We start from the raw sequence: 27,739 nt of genomic DNA, 5'->3' as shown, positions 1-27,739 counted from the left end.
AGCTCATCTAACTGCATGGACCTTTTGCTAGTGCCACACATATTTCCCATTGTACTAAATAAAATAAAATAGAAGTAGCAAAAAAAAAATCTCACATATTTTTTTTCTTTTTTTTTTTTTTGAGACGGAGTTTCGCTCTTGTTGCCCAGGCTGGAGTGCAATGGCGCGATCTCGGCTCACCGCAACCTCCGCCTCCTGGGTTCAGGCAATTCTCCTGCCTCAGCTCAGATTTTTTAGAGTTACCAGATTTGCAAAACTGAATTGACATTTTGATTTCCAAAACATTTTTAAATTGTGATAGCTTGGAAATAAATTAATTCTTAACTCTCAGAAAGACTTACATGGAAGGAAAAACAAAACTATGTGTGCTGGAATTTTGTTTTCAAACCAAGTGAATTGTAATGGTTCACTCTGAAAATCAACATTGAAATGAAGCAAGAAGGTCAACAGCATAGAGAGGATCAAAGCATCCAGAAAACATAAGGAAATGAATATTTGTGAGTTTCTAATTCTAATTCTACAGAGAAATTTAGTGACCCACCAAGATATGGAATCTGCTCTGGGAAGGAAGTATACTAGTCACATAAACAATATAAAGCTCTGACCTGGGCAACATGGCGACACCTTGTCTCCATAAAAAAATTTTACAAACTAGCCAGGCATGGTGGTGCAGGTCTGTAGTCTCAGCTACTAAGAAAGCTGAGGCAGGAAGATGACTTGAGCCCAGGTGGTTGAGGCTGCAGTGAGCCATGATGGTGCCACTGCACTCCAGCCTGGGCAATAAAACAAAACCCTGTCACTTAAATATATATAAATATATATGGCTTAATGAAGACATATTTCTGAAGAGAAGCAAATAGCTTTTTGCTGTGTGAATAGTAACTCATTACTGTTTTTGAAATAGATTCTAATTTACAAAAGGTAAATAATTCTGAGAGTGATTCTCTATTCACCTTTTACAAATAATTCTTGTTTAGTATTTCATAAATTTTCAAACTTACAACATTTACAATAGGAACTTACTATTTTACTTAAATGCTATATTATACTTTATTTCCTTCAAAGCTAGTATTCAAAAATCCTGTCATGACATGATGTTCTAGTCATGCAGAGTTACGCGACATATGGCCATCTTGCTACAACTTTTCTCTCCACAGTTCACCTAATTAATAAAGCTGTTCCAAACAATCTAGGGTGCAGGGAAGAGGATTAAGTCCATGGAAATCTCTAAATGGTTTTTCCCTGGATCCACAACTTGAGGCCAGTTTCCTGTGAGATATCTATCTAGGGACTAACCTAGTAAAGTTTTGGGAACTCCTCCTAGCAAAGTTTTGATCTGAGGGAAACAACATTCCCTCAAGCTGACTTTAAGGAAAAGAAAGATATTAGTGCACAATTACAGCAGTAACTCATGGAATCCACACACAGGAGTTTGGACTCAGCCTCCACAGGGACTGGAACAAGAAGCAAGAGCCTGCCCTCTTCCCATGCCCTCCCTGTCTCCCTCTTCTCTGTCCCACTTCTTCCACTCTGCTTCCGTAAGGCACAATGCCCCAGGCATCCTTGTGGGTTCTATTCCATACTCCCAGGAAACAATGTGCTTGGCCTGGCTTGGCTAAGTGTCCATCCTGTTTCTGTTTCAGCCTGGGGGAAGGGCACATCTTTTGTTACAAACAGGCTGAAGGGGCCAGTCCTTTAGGGATGGTAGTCAGTTCTAAGACAGAAATAGGCTAGACAGACACTCCAAAAGGTGTCTGGTACTGTCTCTAGTTAGAGTACATATACATAATGATCAGCTGCCATTGGGGATACTATTGCCAAGATATCTCATCAGATTTTGTTAGAATCATGTGCAAATTATAGTATTGAAAAATAAGTTTCCTATTCTCTATTTGGAGAGACTTGTGAGACATAATTTGCCTTCTCTGCTTGAGAATCTGACAATTTCCACATCATCACAATGAAGAAACGTATTTATGGTATTTGGGTTTTTTTCCCAAAAAATGTCAGGTATAAAGTGTCTTTTTGACAAGTCAGGTAGAATTTCATGTCTTATTACTAACAAGCTTCCATTTCTCACTATCCATCAAATACAGGGTTTGCAACTTCAATCGCTTTGGGGAACCGCCACTCCTGGCCAATAACTAACACGAAATCCCAAGTTAGAAAAATTCACTCCCTCCAAAAATAACGAAGGAAAAGATCCAAACGATCATGAGGAAAGATTAACATGATAGCTTATATCATAGGGACATTCTCTTCTTTACTTTTGGAAAGACAAACTTTTATTGAGCATCTCTTATGTTCTATGCACTGGGCCTTCCTGTGGCACACATGAGAGGATGTCATGCTTATAGTAACCCTGCAACTCTATGTACTGGAAAAACTCAGAATCTCAGAAATATTAAATCATTTGCCAAAAAACACAGAAGTAGAATCTAAAGGTGATTCTGCCTGACCCCAAGGCTTATGTTCTCTTACTAGTACTAATAACTATTGAGGATTTGCTGTGTGCCAAGGCTCTGCCCCATTGCCTCACATATACTGAGTTATGTAGTAGATGTAGGAACTCGCTACTATTAGCTCCATTTTATAGGTGTAGAGGGAGATTTGCAAAGAGGGTAAGTACTTGCCCAAGTTTACACAGCCTGTACACAGTGAAGCGGAAGTTAGAACCCAGGCAATGTAGCCACACTTCCCATCAGGTTGCCTCTCCTGGAGAATTTGATTCTGTACATATCACAGGTCCCTTTGTGGTTACTCTCAAGTTAATAGGCCTCAACTGTATCTGCAAGAGCAGCAGTGATTCAATCATCAGTTTCAAAATGAAACTAAGTCAGAATTGCATGGTTTGCCTTTTCACTGCATGTGTGGAGAACAGAAATGACAATGCTGATAGCCAAGATTCTCACATCCTTATTTCTCCCTAAAACAATTATTTTTCCTTACAGCCCCAAAAGATTCAAGACATCAAGATATGCTAAGGATGCTCTGAGTGAGGAAAATCCTTTTTCACTTCTGTTTTAGGAGTGTGTAGGTATGTGTGTGAGTATGTGTGTGTTTGGGGAGGGGAAGGACATAGTACTAAATAATCAAGGTAAATCTTTTCTAAGAATATTCTTTTTCTTATCTCTCCTAAGCATATTTAATGCTGCGAGACTTTTAATGCACTGTGTTCCTCCAGCATCCCCTTCCTACCCCGCTACCCCCACCGCTTGCTCCATTAAAAGTCTTCCAGTTTCAAATCACTGCAGTGCAACTGGCTTAATGTACTGTCATCCATACCTCATACATCGTGTCCAGGGAACTTGCCTTACTGTAAGCATCACTTCAATTGCAGCAAGCTGGCTATGGGCCATGACCTGTGGGGGCCTCAGTGCCCATTTATTTTAAACTATGGCTTGTGGGTGATGCTAATGAAGTTCTTCAAAAAGCCACATTTGCATGACTTTACATTTTGCTGTGTTTCCTTAAAAATTGCCAGTAAAAGACTGGAAAAGGTGTTCTTTATTAGGAATTTGTTCCCTTATTTCTTAATCTGACTTGTCTATGGGAAACTATTTCTATTCATCCCACAAATCTCAACAAATCCCTTCATAACCGCTAACAACCAAACCCCTCCCCTCAAAAATCCTAAAACACAAATGTGATCATGGCCTCCAGATTTGGAGCTTTATATGCAAATTGTTTATGACATTCACACTGGGAAGGAACTGCAATAGCACTGTGATTCTGGAAAGAAGAAGCCAATTTCAGAATTCAATTTTCAAAAGGAAATGCCATGTTTGTTTCATGTCAGCCTCTGTTTCAGATCAGAGTAATAACAACAAATGAACAAAGCTAAAACCATTGCTCTGGCAGGTTATTTCCAAGCAAAGCAGAGGCAGATGGAAAGCCCCTCAGTTGGCTGTAGCTCCTCCTGTTGTCTACTTCCAGTCACTTTGGAAACAGCTGAGCAAAGCTTAACCCCAGTTAGTTGAGAACTCTCTCTTTTTCTCTCTCTCTCTCTCTTTCACACACATACACACACACACACACACACACACACACACACACACACACACGATTAATACGTTAATAAATAACATTATTTTAAAAATAGACTGGGCTGTCACACACACAGGTGTTCTGGCTTCTTTAGAAGTTTGAAAAACAGGCTGGCTGCCCAATTAGGGTAAGGCCTTGTCTCCTCTGAACCACCCTTTAGTGGTAACCCAGCATACAACCTCGGTTGTATATGTGACCCTCAAGCAAATACAATGTAATCTCTTATTAAGGAAAGATTTCTAGTAGGAAGCCTGTGGCATTTTGTAGATTTAGAATGAACCTTTGGAGTATAAACATATGTATGCATGTAAAGAGACAATCGCTCATGCCATTGCATCTGTTTGCATTTACATTTATGTACATACATTGTCATTTCCAGCTACCTATATACATATGAAAGTAATAAAATAAAAACATGTTAGCTACACATACACATACACATACATACACCCACTTTCTACACCAAACATGGGGAGAGGAATGTAGGTACATGAAATAACATCAATGATTCATAGAGATTCTGATAAAGACCTGTGCAGGAAAAAAAGTGTAACATGATTTTTAAATGAGTTTCTTCACCCTATGTTCAGATTTCTTACTAAAGACCATTTTTCTCATTGCAATCTGGTGAAAACCGTTTGAAAACTGCCTCTGCTGGTCATCACCAGATGCAAAAGAACACAAGCACGGACCCATCAGATCTTTTGTTTTCACCTCTGCCAGTGGTCTTTTGTTTTCACCCTGCCAACGGCTATCTATGCATATCGTACACACCAGAGAACATGGGGGTGGGGGCCAGGCAGGGGGGTGAGGGGGGGGGAATCAGGGCTCAGTTAGCTGTGTGATGACGGGGTGGCATCTTATCACCCCTATACACAATCTATCCCATGACTGTGGTCTGCAACACGACTGGGCACTGGCTGTATCCAATCTATTTCTACGCTGTATTGTTAATAGTCAAAAATGGCCTTGTTCCCCTATTCCCTCCATTTTCCAACTGAAAAAGGAAAGGAACAGATAAGCCTGAGCTCAATTTGTTCTGGCAATTATTGCAAAGTTCCGACTGTGAGGGAGGCCCTGGTCACTGGTGCAGAATGACATGCAGCCATCCAGAGTCCAGACAAAAGGAGACTCTGCTTTTCTCCAAGTGTATTCAGCCATGTATAGACATATTGGCTGAGATGCCTGCTCATTCATGTCTTAACAGGACAAAGAGAGAGATAAGAACCTGAAAAGAAAAAAAAAGATTATCGAATGACACTAGATAGAGAAGGGATAAAAACAAGATGTGAACTTGGTGAAGAAGAATAAAGGAAAGAATTTTGACCACAGAACAGTAAATCACTGATATAATATGGGTATGCATGTTTTAGTACTATTCACCTAAATTATGCTTTTATCACAAATAGAGGTTTCTATAATGATACTGAAACGTGAAATTGAAGAAAGTTATGCTTGGAGGTTGGATTATATGAGGCTTCTTCTATCTTCTCTTTCTCTCCCTCCTTCTCGCTCCCTCCACTAAAGCACAGCTGCACATTAATTCAGCCAAATGAAACTGTTCGAATGAAATACCACCAAGATACATTCTAAAGTGTAATTTTTTTCTGAAACAAGCATGTAACTTGATTAAAAAACCAAAGTACCAGTCAAAAGGTGAAAGAAATATATTATATTATGATGAAAAAGAGGTCATTTAAGAAAAGGCTGAAATAGCACTTCTTTTTGAAATGGCATATGGAGACTTTTATAATACTGAAAAAATAGGTGACTTTTTCTTAATACTTGTCCTTATTCTCTGCTCATGAACAGAAGGAAAATGTTTGTAGATAAGGTCACTTTAAATTCTAGGCCAGAGCACATGTTGCTCTCTGAAGCCAAATGCCCTCATCTGTCTTCCTTTCAAATCCATCTAAAGATAATTGTTCCACCTACTCAACTCTCCTGTCTACAAGGAAAACAGTCGACAAGAGGTAATGTCAGTTAGGTCTATGACAAACCAGAAATTATTTCTCCCAGCAAAAATCATTTATTTCAAAGGGTAAGTAATATAACGAACAGGAGGAAATTAAGTTAATTTTAAAATCTGTTATTAGTTGCTTCTCTTTAGTCATAATGGAAATGGGGGAGAATTACAGATTCAATAGCAACATACATTTTTCCATTATGAAGAATGGCTTATTCAATGGATGAATCATTAGAGAATGATCCCTGTGGCCTTGTGGAACTCCACACGTAGAAGCGAAAAGGAAAAGTTCAAGATCTAAAACATACTATAAAATTGTTGGAAAAAGTGAACTACAATCCCCAGTGAAATTACCTCTTACGGCAATTAAGACCCCGTTTGTCGGAGCATTTATAGCCTCAGGCAAACTCAACAAACTCATTCCTGGCTGCCGCTAATGACAGATTTCTTAGGGAGTATTATTTAACTAACAATAATTTGAAAGAGCAGCTCAGCTTAGATACTGCATTTACTTACTGGAAACACTAAGCAATAGTAAGTGAAAAAGACGTGTGATTTGTTAGCCTTCCCATTATCTTTTGTTTCTGAAATGCATCAGTAGCTGATAGGTATTTGCCACTAGATATTTTCAGCTGGCTGTGAGGCCAACATGTCCAAAGAACTTTAGCTCTTACTGTACAAGGCTGAACAGAGTCCTTTGCTGTTTGATTCCGTTAAGAAATCCCCCAGGGCCTCAAATGTTCACGGCCAGCATTCTTTGTCCTTCCCCTTCCAGACAACGGCAACTGCCAGCTCCCCTTGCATACCAGGGTCCCTCCCACTCCCATACATCATTTGCTGCTAATCACCTAACTTAAGTGATGCCTTTTGTTTCCACTCCCTTCCCAAGTCACTTTAGGCTGCATCAGCAACCTGAGGGCTGGGTCTTACTCCCTCGACCCCAGAGATGTGCTCAGATACCAGGACATAGGCAGCAGGGGAAGGAAAAGCGTCTCCCCTCAAAGTTACTGAAGTGATGTCCTCACATCCAATGGCCTCTTTTAGCACTGATTCTCATTTAAAGACTAATCTGGAACTGGCAAAAGGAGGGCCACTTTAAGTTGTCCTGACATACAGTGGGAGCTGGCAGCAGGAAGGGAACTCCACCACTCAGCGGCAAGCTCGGGAAAATGCAAAAATAGCGCATTCCAGGAAAGGAGAAAAGTAAGTTATAAAACTTTCATCTTCTGTCATTTCTTTGCCATAGCTTCACAAAATGTTCAAGATTGGTCAATGAAATAGAAAGACTGTCTTGGGAAATGAATGTGTCAATTTAGTTCTTGTGGGAGCCAAACAAAGCAATCTGAGAGAGTCATTTTAAATTATTATTGGGTGGCTGTTAATTGTAGTCACTAGTGCCCATTATAATTCCTGCCAACAGAAAATCTTTATCTTGACTTGATTTGTGATAAACTTAGAAATGAGCAGTTGGTGTGGAACATGGTTATTAAACAAAGCAAATTTCTTTCATGGCTTCCGAAAAAGACAAATGTGAAATCCCAACTAGTTAGGTTGTGCTTATGTTTGTGAGTAGATTAGGATGGGGTGTGTACAGAGCACTAGTTTCCACAGTGGATTAAGACTGATTGCAGAAGCAAAAGATTTTTCTCTTTGATTCTTTGGAGCCTAACGTAGCTATCGCTCAAATTATATCAAAGGCATCTGATTAAACACATCTCCCAGCAGGATTCTATCATAGGGCATACTTTATTATGAACAGTATAATCAGATTGATGTAATACGGCATAAGCCAGTGGATGTCTTGTTTTGAAACAACTTGTGGAAATAGATTTTATCTCGTTCTTTAATCCTAATTTGGTGCTATTAACCAATTCTATTATTTAAATTGACTATTAAGATTGGAATCAGTTTGATTTATCAGAATGTATTTCCTATTAATAAGGCTTTCTTATCAGCTGCCTCCTTTATCCTTCATTTACTTTTAATACTGTGAAGTGAAATGTTTGCAAAATCTTTTTTCCATAATATGGATTAAAGCATGTGGCTTGGTTCCTGTTAAACTATTCTTAGGCTTATAGTATAAGAACAAAAACTAGTAAAGTTTTTATGGGTTTTAATAATTATTTACTGTATGGGAAAGATAAAAGGGATTATAGGAGAAAGAAATAATAAATTTTGTAAAAGATATGTAAGAGCATTTTCCATTCCAAGAAGCCTAAATTCTTTTACCAACATAGAAATATACAGGAATTTTAACTGTTAATGCAGTTTCCACTAGAAACATCTGGACATCTTTGTGGCTTCATTATATGGTATTTAAATACCAGAAAGGGGAAAAAATGTCAGCATAAAAGCAGTGGAAGCTGACTTGTAATTCCCAAATAACAACATTTTTTCCACACAGCAGAACTAACAATTTTGCCTTGCTGCAAGTGCTACCTGAGATCAATCAGCAGGTCATAAAAATATTTTTTTACTGATATTTTATAGCCAGTAAGTGCAGAAAGAGCTAGAATCATCAATTGATTACACTCAAAAAGGGATAGCTCGTTCTTTTCACTATATGCTTATAAATTCAGCATTTCTCCTAGGCAAAAAGGAATGAAATGTTATAAATGCTTACTACTATGTAAAATCAGCATTTTAAAACATCATTGATTTCTAGGGTTTGTAAAAGACCTTAAAATCCTTTGCTTCCATCTCCTACCTTTAGCAGGTCTTCCTGGCAAAGTCAGTGGCAAACTTGCTCCCCTGTAGTCCCTTATCCCTATCAACGCCTTCTACCCAAAGGGCAGGAGATTTCTTAATCTCCCTAAGCAACCTGTCCCAGTTTATAAAGTTCAAGAAACCTGCCGTTGTTTAAATCTCTTCTGCTACTGATTAAGGCTGTGTTCCCTGTTCCTGGTTCCTAAAGAGATGCTTATCTTCTGTGAAGATGAATTTTTAAAATGTGGATATCATTATTAAGCTGCACTTTGACCTTTTCTCCCCTTGCCTTAAAGATTTCCTTTTTTCAGACACTTAGATTTCATCTTTAGGGCTCCGTGGATTTCTTTGAATCTGCTCCAAGTTTCCAGCGGTCCTCACTCCCCAAACCTCTTTTCACTGTGTAGCTCTCAGAAACTGACAACTTCTGGAGAGGATCCCAGTCCCACCTGCTGGTTCCTCAGGATTCTACTCTTTTAATATTGCTATACAAGTGCCAAGGTTCCCTTCAAGATGAGAATGTTATATTGCTGAATTGTTGTTCACTTTTTATTTAAATAATTCGATTCCAAGTTTTTATTAAATCCCTGTTGGCACTGACACCATGCTAATGCTGAGAATACAGAGGTGACAGCCACTGTCCTCAGAGAATTTGCAGGCTAGCATGAAAAGCAAAACACGTGGGCTGTGCTGGCATCATGGCCAGAGTGGCATGGAGCACAGAAGACAGATCCGGGGATTAATATCTGTTCCCTGGAAGAGAGATTGCTTAGCAAAGAAGGGCCTGGGAAAGGCATCTTAGAGCAAAAAAATCAAGGTGTTAAAGTACAGGATCAATTTATTGGAGGGACCCAAAAATGTTGAGAGGAGCAGGGAAAGATGAGACAGATGGTAGATACGGAGCCAGATCATGTAGGTCCTTAATGTCCTGTCAGGGAGTATAGATTTTATCAGTTAAGGAATGAGGATCCATTAGAGAACTTTTAGCAGGTGAGTGGTCCGATAAGATCACTCTGGCAGATAATAGGATAAATGAGAAAAGGAATACCAGCCAGAGGGCTGCTGAAGGTGTGGGATTTACAACACCAGAACTATGGCAATGGCAGCAGGAATGGAGGAAAGACAGATTTGAGAAAGACTTACAAGGTAGAACTGGTAGAATTTGATAGGTCTAAGTAACTAGATATAAGGGTGTGAAGGTGGGGATGGAAGAAATCTTACACTGACTTCTGGATTTTGACTTGGATGCCTAGAAGTGCCAATCCTTGGGCTAGAATAAGCAGAGCAAGGGGAACCCTAAATAAAATCAGGAGTCAAACTGGAAATAAATGATATCCACTATGACTCACTAATCTTATATTGCTCAATGAGTTTCTCACTTCCAGAAGTTATTAGGTTCTATTTTATTCATCATCACCATTTATCTCCTAATACTTTGCGAGTGATCCATGTGTCTAAAGCCAAGCTACAGATTTTACCATCACTTTTACTTGTTGCTTATTCGGAAAAATGTCACTGTTTAGTGATCATGACTTCAGACATCCTTAAAAGTTTGAATATTAAATTACTGATATAGAACCTACTCCTGTATAATGTGTTATTTCACTAAAGTTGAAAGTGATCCATTGATAATTCTCTAGTCACTCAGTATTAAACCATCAGAATATTTTTTCTTTTGTTATGCCTGAACAGACATAATCAAAAGTTTTGTACATACAGCCTGCATAGAATTCTCTTCTTTGGAGACACCTATCTCTGTCACATTATGAATGAAAATTACACCAGTCAGACTAAACTTGTTCTAATATGTTTTTTAAATAGAAAAGCAACTGTTTTCCCCACCCCCTTCTAAATGCAACAACTTGCCTTTTCATCCTTGGTAGGGATTGGCTCTTTGTAGTCTGGGATTGCTAAGGTTCTTCAACATTGAACTCAGTGGTTCTGGAAGCCTGACTGGAATTCCAGGTGTGACCGACTGCATTTTCTAAAGACAGCTGCACCATCTCCCACCTACAGGCTCTTCTGGAGTCTCGCCACACCTGTTAAGAGTTGGAGTCCAATTCCCTTCACCCGGGATGCATGTGGACTTGCAGTGACTCATAACGAAGAGAATGCAGCAGAAGACATGGCTTCTGCTTTGAGAACAGGAGCATTCACACCACACCCTTGATTGCAACTGCCATCCCAAAAGTCATCATGTTGTGACAAAGCCCAAATTAGTGCATGTGGAAATCACATGTGAAGGTGCTAAATGAGACCATATGGAGAGACAAAGATGCCTGGCAGCCCCCAGTGGCACCAGACCCCAGCTGTCCAAGTTCTAGCCACCATCTGACTGTAAACACCTGAAAAACCCACACCAGAACCACATAGCCAAGACACATCTAAATTCCTGACCCATAGAAAACTGTGAAAATTAGTAAAGTGACTGCAGTACTAACTACATTTTGAGGTGATTTATTTTATAACAAGAGCTAGCCAGAAAATACGACTTAGTTACCAGAATTATCCAGTACATGGTCAAATGATTAAGGATCACTGGATGAAATCTCCCTTTCCTCATTGCATGAGAGTACAACTGCGCCCCTTAATTCAGGCCTCGGTCTAGTTGATTACCTTGATACCAAAACTAGACTGGTTTCTGATACACTGAAATGGCTGAGAAGACTCTGACTTAAACAGTTCTCATTCCTAATGGTGCCAGTCACTTTTGGGATTCACAGGATGGCTTCACGTTGCATTAAAGTATACCTAGTTGCAGATCAATTTGTCTTGGGCCATTTGGGAATCTCTCTTATTTAATAAGTCCTTTGTTAACATAGTAGAACTTCCCAAGAAAAATTAAAATGTAAGTATATATTCAATGATCTTATCAGAAGTGAACTGGACTGGACTTTGCAGGGGGCACAAGCACTCTGAAATGTGCTTAGAGTTCTCATTGAGAATATTTTGCATGCTTGCTTGAAAGGTGGTTCCAGTTACTAAACCAAAGAACACTACTGAAGAACCATCAGGGAATTTAAAAAACAACCTAGAAAAATGAGGACACTGAACCAATCCTTGCCCCATGATTTTATTACTATGATATAATTAGAGGCAGGTTGCTACTATAGTCTTTAGGTCAAGCAACAACTCTTATCATATACAAATGGCTGGGAATGGTCTGTTGGGGAGATCCAAGACATAGTGGCACCAAGGAGAAGAGAATGTTGCATCTCAGGCTGATAAACACCTTCTACAATTATCTTAGTAAAGGTAACTGGGATCTGCAGATAATGGATACTGTCACACTGTCAGTCTAGGGTCAGCTAATTCTAACATAACTTCACTCACTGCACTAGTTTTTTCTAACGTATTTCTATAGAATAGATTTTGTACTTATAAAACTGCAAAGTGGCAATTCTGTTTCTGCAGTTAAAAGGTGTGTGGCAACAATATGTTAGAAATTGATAATAAATAGCATTCTTGAGAACAGCTTTAAAACCAATGCTCAATCTACCTTCAAAGGCAGTTGGATGGTATCCCTTTGCATGATTATGTCATAATGTTAAGAATCATCTATTGTTGCACATATGGATTACACTAATTTTTTGCTATAATAATGCTAATAAATAAAAATTAAATATATATTATAATTATCTCCTTAAGATCCATCAGTCATTTTAAAGACATGGTACATCATGCAAAATTGCCTTCTAGAAAGCTTTTATCAACCCACACTCCCATCCATATGTATATGAACAGTATGTGCTCAGCAACATTGGTTAGCTTAGTTCTTTTATAATGTTTGCCAATTTAATAGGTTGAAATGATATTTTATTACTTGTATTCTTAAGGTAATTACGAAAGTAAAATGTTTTTTGAGGCCAGGCACGGTGGCTCACTCCTGTAATCCCAGCACTTTGGGAGGCCGAGGTGGGTGGATCACTTGAGGTCAGGAGTTCAAGACCAGCCTGGCCAACATGACAAAGCCCTGTCTCTACCAAAAATAAAAAAATTGGCCAGATGCGGTGGCACATACATGTAGTCCCAACTACTTGGGAGGCTGAGGCAAGAGAATCACTTAAACCCAAAAGGCAGAGGTTACAGTGAGCTGAGATCATGCCACTGCACTCCAGCCTGGGTGACAGAGACTGTCTCCAAAAAAAAAAAAAAGTAAAATGTTTTCCATATATTTATTGATCATTTTATTTCTGCTTTTATGAATTTTTCTTATTGTCATTTGATCACTGTCTTTTGGAATAATCATCTTAACACTGAGCATAAAGATTTCTAAAAACGTTAAGGACAATAAGCCCTTGTTTCTCATGCATGTTGCCTATTTTTAATATATAAAATACAACAATTTCTAATCATTATTTATTTCAGTATCTCAACAATTTTCTTTTCTACCTTTGATAAAGGTGGAAAGAGAGGGAAGTTTCTCTGGGAAAGGTTCCCCAACCCAGTATTATAAAAATAGTATTCAGCTGCATGTTTTCTCAGTTTTGTTTGTTTTTCCATGTATTATACTAACCCTCACGTTGTAATTTTTCCCATTTAACTATTCAATGCATGAGAAGTAAATGGTGGATGGTGAAGGACAGAGATATAGCCTTTTCTTTACCCCCAGTTAACCAACTTAATGAAGAAGTCTTTCTTGCCAAGTAACACAGATTAAGATGGAGCTTAATAAAAGGGAAAGTGGTAATAAAGAAAGGGGGAAATAAGAAGACAGCTGAGTCTAGCAGTTTCATAATAGATCTTGAGAAAGCTTTAGAATTTCTAATGTCTAGAAAAGCACAGTTCCGAAAATCTCCGTACTAAAGTATTTCCACTTCCTTGATCCTGTGAAATCACAATTGAAAGACACCATAAACACAATAGTCACAGTTTTGGAGGGACGAACATACTACCATATAAATGTACACATTGATATATCCAATCTGCTCTCAAAAACACTTAAAGGGTGGAAAAAAATAGTTCTGAAGTATATAAAATATATTCACTACATCTGTTCCAAACTCTTCTTTTCTATTCAATTCCTTAGTATTTATTTTGCTTATTTGAATATATTTTTTTTTCAATTTTTGAGTCAGTTTTTATTTTATTGAAAGTAGAATATTTGCATGGGCCACAAAAAAATAAAATAAAATAAAAAACAGGATGGCTCTGAAAGACTTATAATAAAAGGAAAAACCATCCCCTGCTCCAAACTCAAAACCCAATCTCAGAAGGTAAACCCCAAAGTTATTTCTTCAAGTATTTGCCTATACATTTCTAAGTCATATGCTTATATTTATATGTGTGTGTGTATGTGTGTATAAATGTGTATATATAGAGATCTTAGTTCTTTTTACACATATTCCCATCCACTCTCCCCTCCTTCACCCTTCAACATAGTTATATTTCAGTAGACATTAAAAGAATAGCCAATATTTATTCATTGTGCGTAAGTGTTGTTTTCTACTGAGCAAAGTTATACCTGAAGATTTAATGCCTTTCTTAATAGAACTTTGTGCTTTTCTTGGTCAATAATTGCCTAGGGTTTTCTTTTCTTGTCTTCTCCATGTATGGATCACTATTTTTTTTCCCAAATGCTCAAAAAATCTGTCCTGTCCCTATCAATAATTTATCCAAATCCTGGAAGCTTCTCAGTCACTCCAACACTTCAGTTCTGTCCTGGAGCTCTCCCTCCCCTCACCTGGCTGCTGTACTCACAGCCTGCTATACAACTGCTATCCTGGGCCTTCTCCTTGCCAGTCTCCTATGTTGAATCCCCTTTCTCCTGGGTCCCATATATTTGTAGTTTACCATTTTGTTAAAAATATGCTGCATTTCTCATTAGTAATATTAGGTGCTAGAAGACAGTGGATCAATTTTCATCGTAGATTTCCATGATGAAAGTATATCTTGGAAAAACTGTCACTGAAATATAAGAGTAGAATAAAAACATTCTAAACAGGGATGTGAGTATAGTCTTACAGTGAGGACTGAACTAATGAAGAGATCATAGGTTCAAGAAAAAGGGAATTACCAAAGAATAAGTGCAGGTTAACCTTGAAAAGAATTAGAGAAAAAAAGATCTTCTCATATCACCTCCCCTCCCCCAAATTAAAAAAGTAAAAATCTAAGCCAACAGAGACAACTTTGATAGTCATATCCCTTTAACTTAACAATATTACATACTTTTAGGTATGGACCTCGAATATCTGAGACAAGTCTCAGTTAATTTAGAAAGTTTATTTTGCCAAGGTTGAGGATGCATGCTTGTGGCACAGCCTCAGGAGGTCCTGACCACATATACCCAAGATGGTCAGGGCACAGCTTGATTTTATACATTTTATGGAGACATGACACATCAATCGACATACATAAGACCTACATTGGTTCCGTCCAGAAAGGCGGGACAACTCAAAGCAGGGAGGGGACTTCAACGTCATAGGTAGGTGAGAAACAAATGGTTGCATTCTTTTGAGTTTCTGATTAGGCTTTCCAAAGGAGGCAATCTCATTTGCATTTATCTCAGTGATCAGAGGGATGACTTCAAATAGAATGGGAGGCAGGTTTGCCCTAAGCAGTTCCCAGTTTGACTTTTCCCTTTAGCTTAGTGATCTTGGATCCCAAGATTTATTTTCCTTTCACATAGGTCACTGTGATTTTTCAAATCCCAATTTCCTCATAAGATTTCTAAGTATTTCTGCAAATGATGCTTTAACCTTTTATTACAAGTGATGTCACAATTCTAGAAGACTTCTGACATGTAAGGGATTATCATGTTTTCTGTTCAAGAACAAAAATAGCATTTGTGGAAACTCACTGTTTTCTTGATTTTTGACTTTGTGTTGTCTTTGCTTATCTCTGCCTCTCAACATGTTCACTTACGTGTCGCAGGAATGAACAGACATTAAAATCAGTATAGGAATATATTAATCAAATCAAAGTAAAAGCTTGAAGGCAGAATAACATTAAACTGTTAAATATTTTTTACAGTTTAAAAGTACATTGACAGTTGATATTTACTGAGTACCTATTATGTGCCAAGTACTGCCCACAGATAAATGGATAAAAGATATTACCCATGTCTTTAAAGAGCTCAAAACATGGAGAAAAGACAGAGGAGTAAATAATTACAATACAGAATAATGAAGTGTCAGGAAAGAAATGCACAAAAATGCTTTGAGAAGATAGATGAAAAGGGAAACATGTAGGAAGTTAAAATATATATTTTTTTCAACTTAATCTATAGTATTAGGTCACGATAATCTGTAATACTCCTTGAAAGAAGATTATTATTCTCATATTTGAAGCTCAAGAGGATTAAGCAATACACCTGATGTCACACATCGAGTGGCAGAGCTGAAATTGGTCTTAAATCATAATGTCCTGATTCCAGATGATACACCATGCGCCAAAAGAGATTTTCTTTTTTCTCCTGAAAGCATGTATTAGAAGACAAGGTTTTATTTTCCTTCAACAAGACACATAATAAACCTCAGTGAGATTTTTGTTTTGTTTTGTTAGGGCGTTAATAGAGAAATTTTTTCTTTTTCTTGAACAGATTGCCCAGTTGTCTTCTAGGTGTTCATTCCATACACATTAGAAGAATGAAAGATAACACACCCACTACACTAGTGAGAGGGGATTTCGTAAAGTAAACAAGATCTGAGAAACTGACAAATCAAAAAAAAAAAAAAAAAAATCCTAGCGAAGTTGAAGTTCAAGATAAATCTTACCAGGTTAGCCATACAGAAACCACTTCCAGGTATAGCACCAGAACAGGGAGGCTGAATTTAGAGCCGTATCTCAGGGAGGGGTGAGATGTGCTCTAAGAGAAAGAAGCTCACATTCATTATGCCCAAAGCCACTTTGAAGTGTTGGACTAAAAAGAGAAAGTTCCTACCTCTTTAAATAATCAGACATAGAATGATGAATTTTTTATTCCTGAGTATTAAAGCAAATTTATCACCTTGGCTCTAACTAGCACCTCCTCCCATCTTCCTGCCCTAACCCAAGCACAGAATAAGTCATGATTGTTTCATCTTCTCCAGTTCCCACTTTTCTTCATATCCAGTTAGTTTGCAAGTGTTAGAGACTCTGCCTCCTTGATGTTTCAGACATCTGGCCAATCCTTCCCTCTCCTGGATCCTTGGTTGAACTCCTCCTTACCAATTTTCCCTGGAGTCTCAACTGATTTTCCCACCTTCTTTCCAGAAACACTACTAAACAAGAGACTTGATCAATATTACTTTGTTCCCTTTTTTCTTTTGCTTTCTTTACATGAATATGGCATCTGATGCCATTGCCCATATACATTAGTATCATATTCACTTTATTTTTTTTACAAATATATTTTTTAAATAGAGACAGGGTCTTGCCCTGTTACCCAGGCTGGTCTTGAACTCCTAGCCTCAAGCAATCCTCCCCCAACCCAGCCTTCCAAAGTGCTAGGATTAAAAGTGGGAACCACCGCGCCTGGCCCAACATTACTGTAGCACACTAAAAAACCTTCAGTTGCTCACTATGATCTATCAAGTATATTCTAAATACTTCAATCCAATATCCCCAGTTCTTAGCTAGTGGTTTTTGTCTGAATTTCCTGCCTCCATCATCCCTCCTCAGTCTCCTAAATTGACCCTATTCCCTAAGCAAATTAAGTTATTATTATTCTCCCAGACAGGCCCTTTGCTTTCTGTATCTGCACCATGGTTCCCATGTTCCCTTAAGCCTTTCTCCTCCTGATGGAAATTATTTCTCTCTTTACTGACCTGGCCTAGCATTTTTTTTAAGGAGTCTTGTGACCCTCATCACAAATGGATCTCTGCTATATATAGTCAGTCCTGTACTAAGCACATCCTGTACAGTCACTCCTGAGGAAGAATCTCAGTTCATCCGCTTCCTGACTATGTAGCATTTGCTAATCGCCATGGCATAAATACACCATGGCCAGTTTCAAGGCATTGAGAGGTCTCGAAAGTGAGAGAGGTGCAAATAAACTCGGGTGAAAGGTGATAAGAGCTGAACCCAGAACACGGATGTTTGTTTCTTCATAAAATAAGGAAATAAAACGTGGAATTTTTGCGAAGATTAAATCAAAAAGTAAATGTAAATTGCTTGACACAGCCTTGTTTAAACACTGCACTTCGTTACCTCTGCTATTATTGCTTCACTATTGTCATTGCTGCTGCTGCTGCTGCTGCACTATTATCATTGCTAATAATGGTGTTTATACCTAAGCCTATTCCTATTGTTATTTCTATCACTAGTATTAATGGTAGTATCTCCCTTCTAAACTATTAACTCCTTGAAGGAGGAAAAGGGAACCAACATTTATTGAGCAACCACTATTTTTCAGGCACGAGGCTTTAACCATCTGTCAAATGTGTAAGAGTTTTATATATTTTTTTCTCACTTAATTCTGACAATTACCCTGTGAGATAGAGTCTATAATTACTTCCAGTTTGTAAATGACAAACAGAGACCTAAAGAGTTTAAGCCACTTGCTCAAGATTGCAATAGATAGTAAGTGTTAGGGCTGAAACTCACTGAAGTTTGTCTGGCTTTGCAATCCATTCTTTGATTAAACATATTGATACTCAAGATATGTTTAGTCAGCAAAATTCCTTTGCCAAAAATTATTTTTCCTGTGAATTATTTTTTATGGGTCCAGGGAAAACTACAGGATTTTCCTAACTTCCTAAAATGCTGTACAAAGGCAAAGTCATAAGAGAAAACACTAAGTAGCAATTACTTGCAACTTCTTATCAAAACGAACATTAGCCAAATAATTTCATTTTAAATACATACTTTTTATAAACAATGAGCACAGATTTAATGCAATTATAAATGTCACTAATATGAGAAATTAATAGATACGTGTAACAACTCTCAGAAATCAAAATTGATCATTCCTGTCTTAACTGTAGTCAGAGAAATTGCCCGTAGACTGGGCTATAGTTTCATTAGCTTGATTAAAAGTGAAAACTGGAGGAAAAGTAAAGTAGATCAAAAACTTCCTGACTCCTTGAGGATTAAAACATTTACTGGATACTAAGTATGGGTGATAGGATCAGTATAAATCTATTTGCCGGCCTTGGCAGATAGGGAAAGAAAGACAGGGCACACTGGACTGTAAAAATTGATTATAACAACAGTGAAAAGTACAGAGGAATTGGGCACGAACTCTAGGGCAAGGATTTCCTTTCTTTATGACCCAAGCCAGGGAATCCATAGCTAGAGGGTCAGCATGTATACACATAACATATAGCAAGTGTTATTATGGGACTAACCAAGTTTTTCAAAGCCAGGGCTCTTAATTATGTAATTCAAGCTTTCTACCAACTTTTTTGCTCTTCCCCACACACACACATACCCCTACCCTTATACAAAACTAGGTATTGTTCCTCAACTTCAATTAAGCTACTATATACCTCCCCCTCACCCACATCTACCCCACAGTTCGATTTATGAACTCCCAGTTTCATTTAGAAAACAGCACATAACTGGTTGGGTGGTAGGAAGGAGAGAGAAAATAAGTAGGAGTGGTGGGAAAGGGAAGATTTCGAAGAACTGACTATGGCTTGAGTGAACATGGTAACAGCTGAACCTTTATGCTCAGGAATTCCACCATTTTTGAGGAAATTAGTGGAGAAGGAGTTCATAGAAAGATAAATAATTAAAATTAAAATAAGCAAGCGTGGTGACCATCTTTTCTAAGAAATCTCCATGGCAATTAAGTATTCTTTTTCTTCTTCTGTTCATTTTTTTTTTTAAGGTAATACTGTAATTCCTTGATTCTGCATACACCATCAATGTATTAGCAGCTTTTCTGAGGAGGGAGGAAAGCCTACTATGAGAACATCAAATACGTAAACATTGATTTTAAGAGTCTCTAATTTCAGAAATGTTAAGTTGGGAAGAGGGGTGTGGTGAGGCAGGAGAGGGTTCAGTAGGGGAGTGGAAGTAAGAGTACAACTCAAAATTCAGGAAACCTAGTACCTGGATTACTTCTTCTGGCCCTGTTGGGAGTCGGTTGCTTCCATAAATGGATGGCTTTGGGTGGGCTGGTGAGCTGATGACCACAAAGAAACATGGAGCTTCCACTCACCTACTGACTATCCCAGAAGAAACTGTGATGGATAGAACCTCGGTGGTAAATGAAAATGAAGCTATCACTTTCACTTACAGAAAGAACCTCAAAAATGCACTTAAAAGAAAAGAGAGACTTTATGGAGATCTTAGATATTACAACAAAACATGACAGTGTATCATAAGGTGCATCAACATTAAATCAGAATACAGCTCAATGTCATAATGCTATTCCACCTCCCAACCAAGGTTATCTCTTGAGAAATAGAAGCAAACCCATTTTACTTAGGAGTTAAAATCCTTAAAATCCCTCTGAATAGAAGACAGAAGAAATATAATAAAAACATAGTAAATGAAAACAACTTCGGGGCAGAGAACTGCATCTCCTTTCAGCATATAGAACCATACTATCCACCCTGTCCAAGACAATTCCTAGTGATGGACTTTGGTCAGTAGCACAGACATATGCAAACAGATCCAGAAATGTTGAAAGTTTGTTTACAGAAGCACTAAAATGATTTTCTTGATGGGATTCCACAATAGGAATATTGTTGTTTATGAAACATGTATACTCAAATATACAAACAACTCTATTCCAATTTATACCCGTGAACACCTGTGTCATTCTCTGGGGTTCTATACTCTATACAGAAGGATTTTAACTTCTAAGTAAAATGAGTTTGTTTCTATTTCTCAAGAGAGAACCTTGATTGGGAGGCAGAATACCATTATGACATTAAATTGCATTCTGATTTAATGTTGATACATCTTACGGTTCACTGTCATGTTTCATTGTAATATCTAAGATCTCCATAAAGTCTCTCTTTTCTTTTAAGTATATTTTTGAGGCTCTTTCTATAAGCAAAAGTGATAGCTTAAGAAGTTTAGCTCTTAAAACCATGACACCACTGTCTACATTTACCTCTCTAAAGGCATTAGGCTACATTCGAACATTAAAACACCCCATCTTCTTATACGGAGTCACAAACAGAGTCTACTGACTGCTTCTACAGAGAAGTCATTTGAGTTTTGCTAAGTAGTACTTCCATTAACCATGAAAAGCTCAGGAAAACTGGAATAATGAGGAAAGAAATCAGAGGAAGACCATAAAAGCCCAGTTCATTTCAAGGAGAAAGCAGTAACCCTTCCTCCCACCTCCATTTTAAATATCACAACAAATTTAAGTAACAAAATAAACAATTCACTGAAAGCATACTTTATGTACAACTTTAATTTCTTCCTACTGTGTTCATTACCAAGCTGTTTTCTTTCTTTAGGGAGGATGGGGGAGAAAAACTTTTAAAAGACTCATTTAACAAAGAAGTCAATTTCCACTAATGTATTCTTCATGTGGCATATGTAGTCTTCCAAAACAGATCTATATATACAAATATACATGTATCAGTATCTTCTTTTATAAGAACAACAGCAATTAGCCCACCCCAAAGACATTATTGCTATTCATATCCTGTAGGAAAAAAACATGAATATGAAAACTACCTCATTTATAATAAATGCAAACTGATTAGTATTTTTGATAGAACTGTTTAAAAAAAACAGCTCTAATTGTGAAAAGAATAATGCAACTATTGTGTAAACCAGTTTTTACCTTCTAGAAAGTTAGGCAGGAAGTCTTTTTCATGCATTCATCCCTGAGGAAGTAGAAATAAAGTGCTTTCCATCAATTGTTGCCATCAAGTTATATAAGACAAGTTATATAGTACAGACACTGTGGTCTTTGTGACTTTGGGTGTGTAAAGGTACCATCAGCTTTCGCAGAATCACCAAGGGCTCCCAAGGTCAAGATCCCAAGGCCACTTTTGTATGTGTTCAGTGGAAGGCAGGAAAGAATTTGCACTAGTGTGTAGGAGGCCAAAGTAGAAAAGAGAGGGAGATGAAAACAGAGGCAACCCAACTGCCTACAAAATATTCATCACAGATTTCAAAGAAGGCTTTCTCCTTAAGCTTTTTAGATCATGCCTTAGGTAGAGGGACCGGGGGTTTTAATTGGCAAGAACACATACATGCCTAGCTTGTTAGAAATGGGGAATATAAAAGACACTACTTTAAATCCCTCAAATTTCATTCTGTACATAAAATGTGGCCAGTGGAAGCAGGAGAGGAGACATCTGCACATAACACACATGCATGCACATCCACACTTAGATTCAAAGCAAGATGCTACAACTAGCCAGAGAAAAATAACAGCCATGTGTGATTAGGCAAAATGTACATAAGAAACACAGACATGAAATACACTAAATAGAATATATATGTATGTGCATATATACATAGATTGAGTTCTAGCTTTAATCAATGCAACCCACAAAATAATTTTCTCTACTGTTGAAGAGTTTTCTAATAGCTAGCCCTCCATTAAATATCATCAGATGGAAAGCCAGTGTTTGGTTATTACAGAATTAGACTGAGCCAGAATCTGGTACCAGATGGTACTTAACATACATGTAAAGATCTGAAAAATAACAGATATACATTATAAGCCCTTTCAGAATTCTCACCCCAAAGGTGCCCATAAAATACGTATTTCTGGCTTAGCCCCATTATTTTTACATATGACGCAGGTACTTTATCTGACTGTTCAAATGTCGGCTGGCACCTCAGTCATTTACAGGGCACTTTTACCTGCATGATCCCACCAGATTCTCGTGGTGGTCCACTGAGGTAGGAGGGAGAATTATTGTCCCTGCTTAATAGATGAGAAAGTTGAAATTCATACAAGTAAACAAGTAAATAATTCAGAGGTAATGAAGACAGAACCAGTAACCAAACTGTCTAATTCTTAGTCTAAAGTAATTTGAGGAATTACAGATACATTGCGTCTTGCAATATACAGTATCTATATTGTCTGTATGCTTTACTAGTTACAGTATTCGGGCAATGGCTTTTTTTTTTTTTTTTTTTTTTGGCAATGCCCTTTAGTCTGCCTTCTAGGTCCCTAAAACAACACAGCTATTTCTCACTAATTTTTCTCATCAATTCATTTCCTGGGTTAAGTTTCCTTCTTCCGCAACATCTCCCTGTACACAGCAATCAGAGAAACATGAACTGGGCTTCTCTCTAAGGGAAGACGTCCACCAGTCTAAAAAAGAGAGACAAAACACTAATATTTGGTAACCCACCTGCTAGCAGCACCATTGTTCTTTATTAGCAAACACATTGCCCTCAGGTGCTCCTGGCTTGCTTTTTCTCAATCAATCTGCCTTCAGAGCTGGAGCTTGTAAGAGGCACAGTGTCCCATTCTGTTGCAAAAATTCTATAGTCTCCTCAGCTACTTTCTCTTTATCATTTCTCATGAAAGTAATTTCTTATACAGAAATGAAATGGCATATTGTATGAAATAATTATAAAATATTTTAAAATTTCTTTTGTACATTTCAGTCATGAGTATTTGAGAGGAAGCCGAAACCAGTTCTGACGATGACAGGTGGAGGGTAGGAACTGAGTTAGCATCAAGGCATTCACTTCAAACCACTTGTAGAAATGAAGTAGCATTTAGTTGCACAGAGCTGCAATCTCCAAATACACATGTTTGTTTTCAGATGACAGCAGTTCTTCAAATTAGCAGTGAAAATATTAAGCTGACAGAAGACATTTTGGTTGTTTTGACAGGTTGACTTGAGTGTTATGCCATCTTATTAAACCAAGCCAAGTAAAGGAAGAAAAGCTTGATGAGGTCACCAGCTAAATCTGACTGCATAGCCACAAAAGAGTGATAAAGATGTGTCCCCAGGGTAGAAGTCCCTTTGCCTCAATGAGTCTTTCAGGTCAAGAAAGGAAATTTGTTGACTAGATTCTCTTAGCTTGCTCCCATAGGCATGTGACTAATAGCACTTTACAGTCTGTTGTGAAGAATATAATGATTAACTGACCATTTAAAACCTAGAAAGGTCACATTAGCAGCCCTTATCAGTGCTTCGAAGCCAAAGCAGTAGAGTGTGAAACCTGAAATCCACTAGGAGCTCAGAAAATGATTAAAGTCAGAAGTGATCCATGGCTGCTTATAAATGAAGTCCAAGATTCCTAGCATTATCAATAACAGCAGTAGGCACCAGATCATTATAGGTGACAACAACAACAAAAAAAGGTAGTTGGATTTTCCTACTTTTGTAATAAGCAAAGAAAAGCAGTTGGGCTAATGGAAATATTAGTTATTAGCTGTAAATTTTGTAAATGAATGCTATTTTTAAGTTTAAGAGACTGTCTCATCATAAATATTTCAAAGAGCACACTATTAATTCAAGCCAATCAATAATACAGCATAATCCTCCAGCTAAGTTACAAGTGAGAAGAAATTTATTCATCAGCTTTACTCACACCAAATCTATATCCAAAGTTTGGGATTGGTTATAGCAAGATGCATTGTCTTATTATCAAAATAGTATTTATTACTGAAACATTTCTTTTTTTTTTTTTTTTTTTTTTTTTTGGGACGGAGTTTCGCTCTTGTTACCCAGGCTGGAGTGCAATGGCGCGGTCTCGGCTCACCGCAACCTCCACCTTCTGGGTTCAGGCAATTCTCCTGCCTCAGCCTCCTGAGTAGCTGGGATTACAGGCACGCGCCACCATGCCCAGCTAATTTTTTGTATTTTTAGTAGAGACGGGGTTTCACCTTGTTGACCAGGATGGTCTCGATCTCTTGACCTCGTGATTCACCCGCCTCAGCCTCCCAAAGTGCTGGGATTACAGGCTTGAGCCACCGCGCCCGGCATTACTGAAACATTTCTAAAGCAATAACCTGTTATGACTTTTTAACTCATTGAATAGAAAGTTGAATATTTACTGACATTTCTTGAAAACTTGCAACCTGCCTGCGGGAAAGAATTTGACATCATCACACTGTGTTTTCTTTATCTTGACAGGAAGTCAACTTCAAGCAGATTGACTTGAATCAGGATCTCATTTGGGAAGCATCAGTGTCCAATAAAAACTGTGTAGTTTTTTTTATTATTATTTGGAAAATACTCAAGTTCCAGTTGTTTATCATCCTCCTTTACTTTCTGAAAACCTGGCAATCCCATGTGGACTTCTGGTAGAATGAGCAATGCAAAGAACTGGCTTGGACTTGGCATGTCCTTGTACTTCTGGGGACTGATGGACCTTACGACCACTGTTCTCTCGGGTACTGCAACACCACAAGGTGAATTAGAAGTGCTCCTGTCAGATGAGCCACAGTCACATCAGCGGACCAAGAGGAGCTGGGTTTGGAACCAGTTTTTCGTTCTGGAAGAGTACACTGGGACCGACCCTTTGTATGTCGGCAAGGTAAGAAATGCCAGGTGGAAATGACCTGGGTAATGGATATTGAAACTGAATATGAATTGAATATGAAAGTTCACCCAGTTGTGTCTGAGGCCAGAGAAAAATTGGAACTAGTGGTATGTTACTTGACACCCAACTGAAATGTAACTTCTGCTTTGTCAGATACCAGTCACAAAGGAAAGATTTATTTCCTTCCCCATGTCTCCGTTATGAATGGGAAAAACTGGGATCTGGGATTTGAAAGAAAAGGCTCAACCCTACACGAGCTATTCAAGTCCTGAAAGAGGCAGTAGCAGCTGTCTGAGGATGACAGAATGAGGAAGACAGAAACTGGGAAATGCAAGGAGAAGAGTACAGGGTTTTTTGCTTTGTGTTTTTGTAGGGTTTCAGAGCCTTTGCAGAGGTATTGTCTGAAGCCCAAATTTAATGAAAAAAACTAAATAAAATATTTTTCATTTCAGAAGATCCTAGCATGTGCTTTAGGATAGCTGGAGACAATAAATGGATATATTTATAAATGTTATACTTGAATTTTCTTGATCTAATCTATCATTATTTCATTTTTAAGCCTGGATTTTTTCCTTTGTTTACTTTATTGGGGTGTTAATCGGAGACCATTTTGTGAAAGCAACCAAGTAAGCGAGAATGGGAGACAAGGAACTAATTAGAAAATAAATAATTCATTCAAATGGTAACATAAATGCTTGTTTAGCAGAAGCTGGGAGCATGGGCTTCAGATTCAGACACATGTGTGTTCAAAGCCCAGCCCTGCCAATTATTTCCAGAGTGACTTTGGACAGGTCACCAAGCCCTCTTCACCTCGGCTCCCTCAAATTCGAATGAGGGGGATGAGAGAACAGCCCTTTCTCAAGTGCTGCCCACTCCAGCTTTCCTCAGCTCCCACCTACTTCTTAACCCAGGGGTCTGGCTTCAGTCCCCACCATTGACCCAAAGCTATGTTTTCATCACTTCTCAAAACCTCCCTACTGCCCAGTCCAATGGCTTCGTTTTATGACAACCTCAGATAGCGATGACCTGTCTCTCCTTGACTCATTGTCCTCTCTGTGCCATGACCTTCACAATCCCGTTCTTCCTCCGTTTATTCTCAGCTGCATTTGTGGGTCCTCTCCTTCCACCTGACCCCAATTGTGGGTGGTCTTGTCAGCTTTGCCCCGGCCTCTTCTCTACACACTCATTCCCTAGGTGGACTCACCACCTCTGCAGTTTTGAATGCCACATCTATGCTAGTGAATGCAAAACCTCTGTCTCTGGCTTAGACCACTTCGGGTTACAAATACTACTGCACATGTGACATCTCCACGTTTTTTTACTCATAGGCCTTTCAAATGTAGCATGTTCAGCAAGAAACTCTTGCTTTTTTCTCCCAAACATAGTCCCCCCCATCACCCACCCACCACCCAGTTCCTAAAACCAGAGACCTGGAGATCATTCCTCCCTTTCCCCTGCCCCCACATTCTCTCCATCTGCAAATTCTGCTAGTCCTATGTCAGAATAAACCCCAAATCCTGTGTTTCTTTTATCCAGGCGTCCCCAAACTACGTCCCGCAGGCCACATGCGGCCCCCCACCGCACTTCAGGAAGGGGTACCTCTTTCATTGGTGGTCAGTGAGAGGAGCACAGTATGTGGCGGCCCTCCAACGGTCTGAGGGACAGTGAACTGGCCCCCTGTGTAAAAAGTTTGGGGATGCCTGCTCTTATCCCTGCTTCCACCATTATCTGTTACCTGGGCAAATATCTAGCCTCCCAACCAGTCGCATGTCCACCTGTACCTCTCTCCAGCCTGTTCTCCACTATGGTCTTTTTATAAATCAAATCAGATCAAGTCACTCCTCTACTTAGGTCTCTTCAATGTCTTCCCCTTGTGTGTTGAATCCTCCAGACACCTCCCCACAGCCTACAAGATCATTCCTTCCTGGTTCAGCCTGCCATGGCCCATCCCATACAACCATGGCCCATGCCACTCTCTCCCTCATTCTCATGTTGCAGGGATGTGGCCTTCGGCAGTTCCTGCATCCTGCCAAGCACTGCCTTTATATGAAACGCCCTTCCTCTGGCTTCTCTCATGCCTTTCATGACCATTCTCCAAGGCAAGCCCCTCTGTTACACTCCCTTTCACAGCCCTAATCACAACCATCATATTTGATTTATTCATTTACATGTTTATTGTCTGAAGCCTCTGACTAAACTAGAAAGTCAATGAAAGTGAAAACATTGCTTCCATTTTATCACCAAGGCCTAGCGCAGCATTAATCTTGTAGAAAGTGCTCAAGACGATATTTAAGGAATGAATGCCTCGCTGTGTAGTAAGGATGAAATAAGCTACAGCATGTAAAGCACTTTGCACAGTACTCAGTCCAAAGTAAAACTTTAATTATCTTTACCCTGTAGTAGTAAATAGTACTATAGTAGCAATAATATTAATAGTGGTAATAGTAACAGTAGTTTAAGGAGTTCATTATGGGAACCTAACAATTTAGTAATACCTTACACAGCTGCAAATCCTTTGACCTCAAACCTGTGAGTTTTTGTTGACGTCTTCTTTCCCTATCTCCTTAACTTCACATGCAATTGGTCACCATATCTGCCAATATTTCCGTGCCAGTTTCTCTCAGATTCACCTCCTCCTCTCCAGGCTCTGTCATGACTGTGAGC

The 27,739-nt window shown here is 38.6% G+C and overlaps 1 protein-coding gene across 2 annotated transcripts in view; it reads left to right on the top strand.

The window, feature by feature from the left end:
• The window catches only part of CDH20 (cadherin 20), a 219,336-nt gene that overhangs the window by 133,093 nt on the left and 58,504 nt on the right, over window positions 1–27,739 (top strand). The window contains exons 1-2 of one of the 2 annotated variants that reach the window (XM_074383317.1): window positions 4,965–7,216; window positions 24,667–25,069. In XM_074383317.1, the coding sequence (XP_074239418.1) occupies window positions 24,824–25,069 (246 nt within the window). In that variant the 5' untranslated portion in view covers window positions 4,965–7,216; window positions 24,667–24,823. Of the gene's footprint in view, window positions 1–4,964; window positions 7,217–24,666; window positions 25,070–27,739 lie in introns of those variants that run through there. The other variant, XM_010336754.3, reaches the window with a different exon arrangement.

This window comes from Saimiri boliviensis, chromosome 13 (assembly GCF_048565385.1).
Source record: "Saimiri boliviensis isolate mSaiBol1 chromosome 13, mSaiBol1.pri, whole genome shotgun sequence".
Lineage (NCBI taxonomy): Eukaryota > Metazoa > Chordata > Mammalia > Primates > Cebidae > Saimiri > Saimiri boliviensis.
This window is presented reverse-complemented; position numbering and strand designations above follow the sequence as displayed.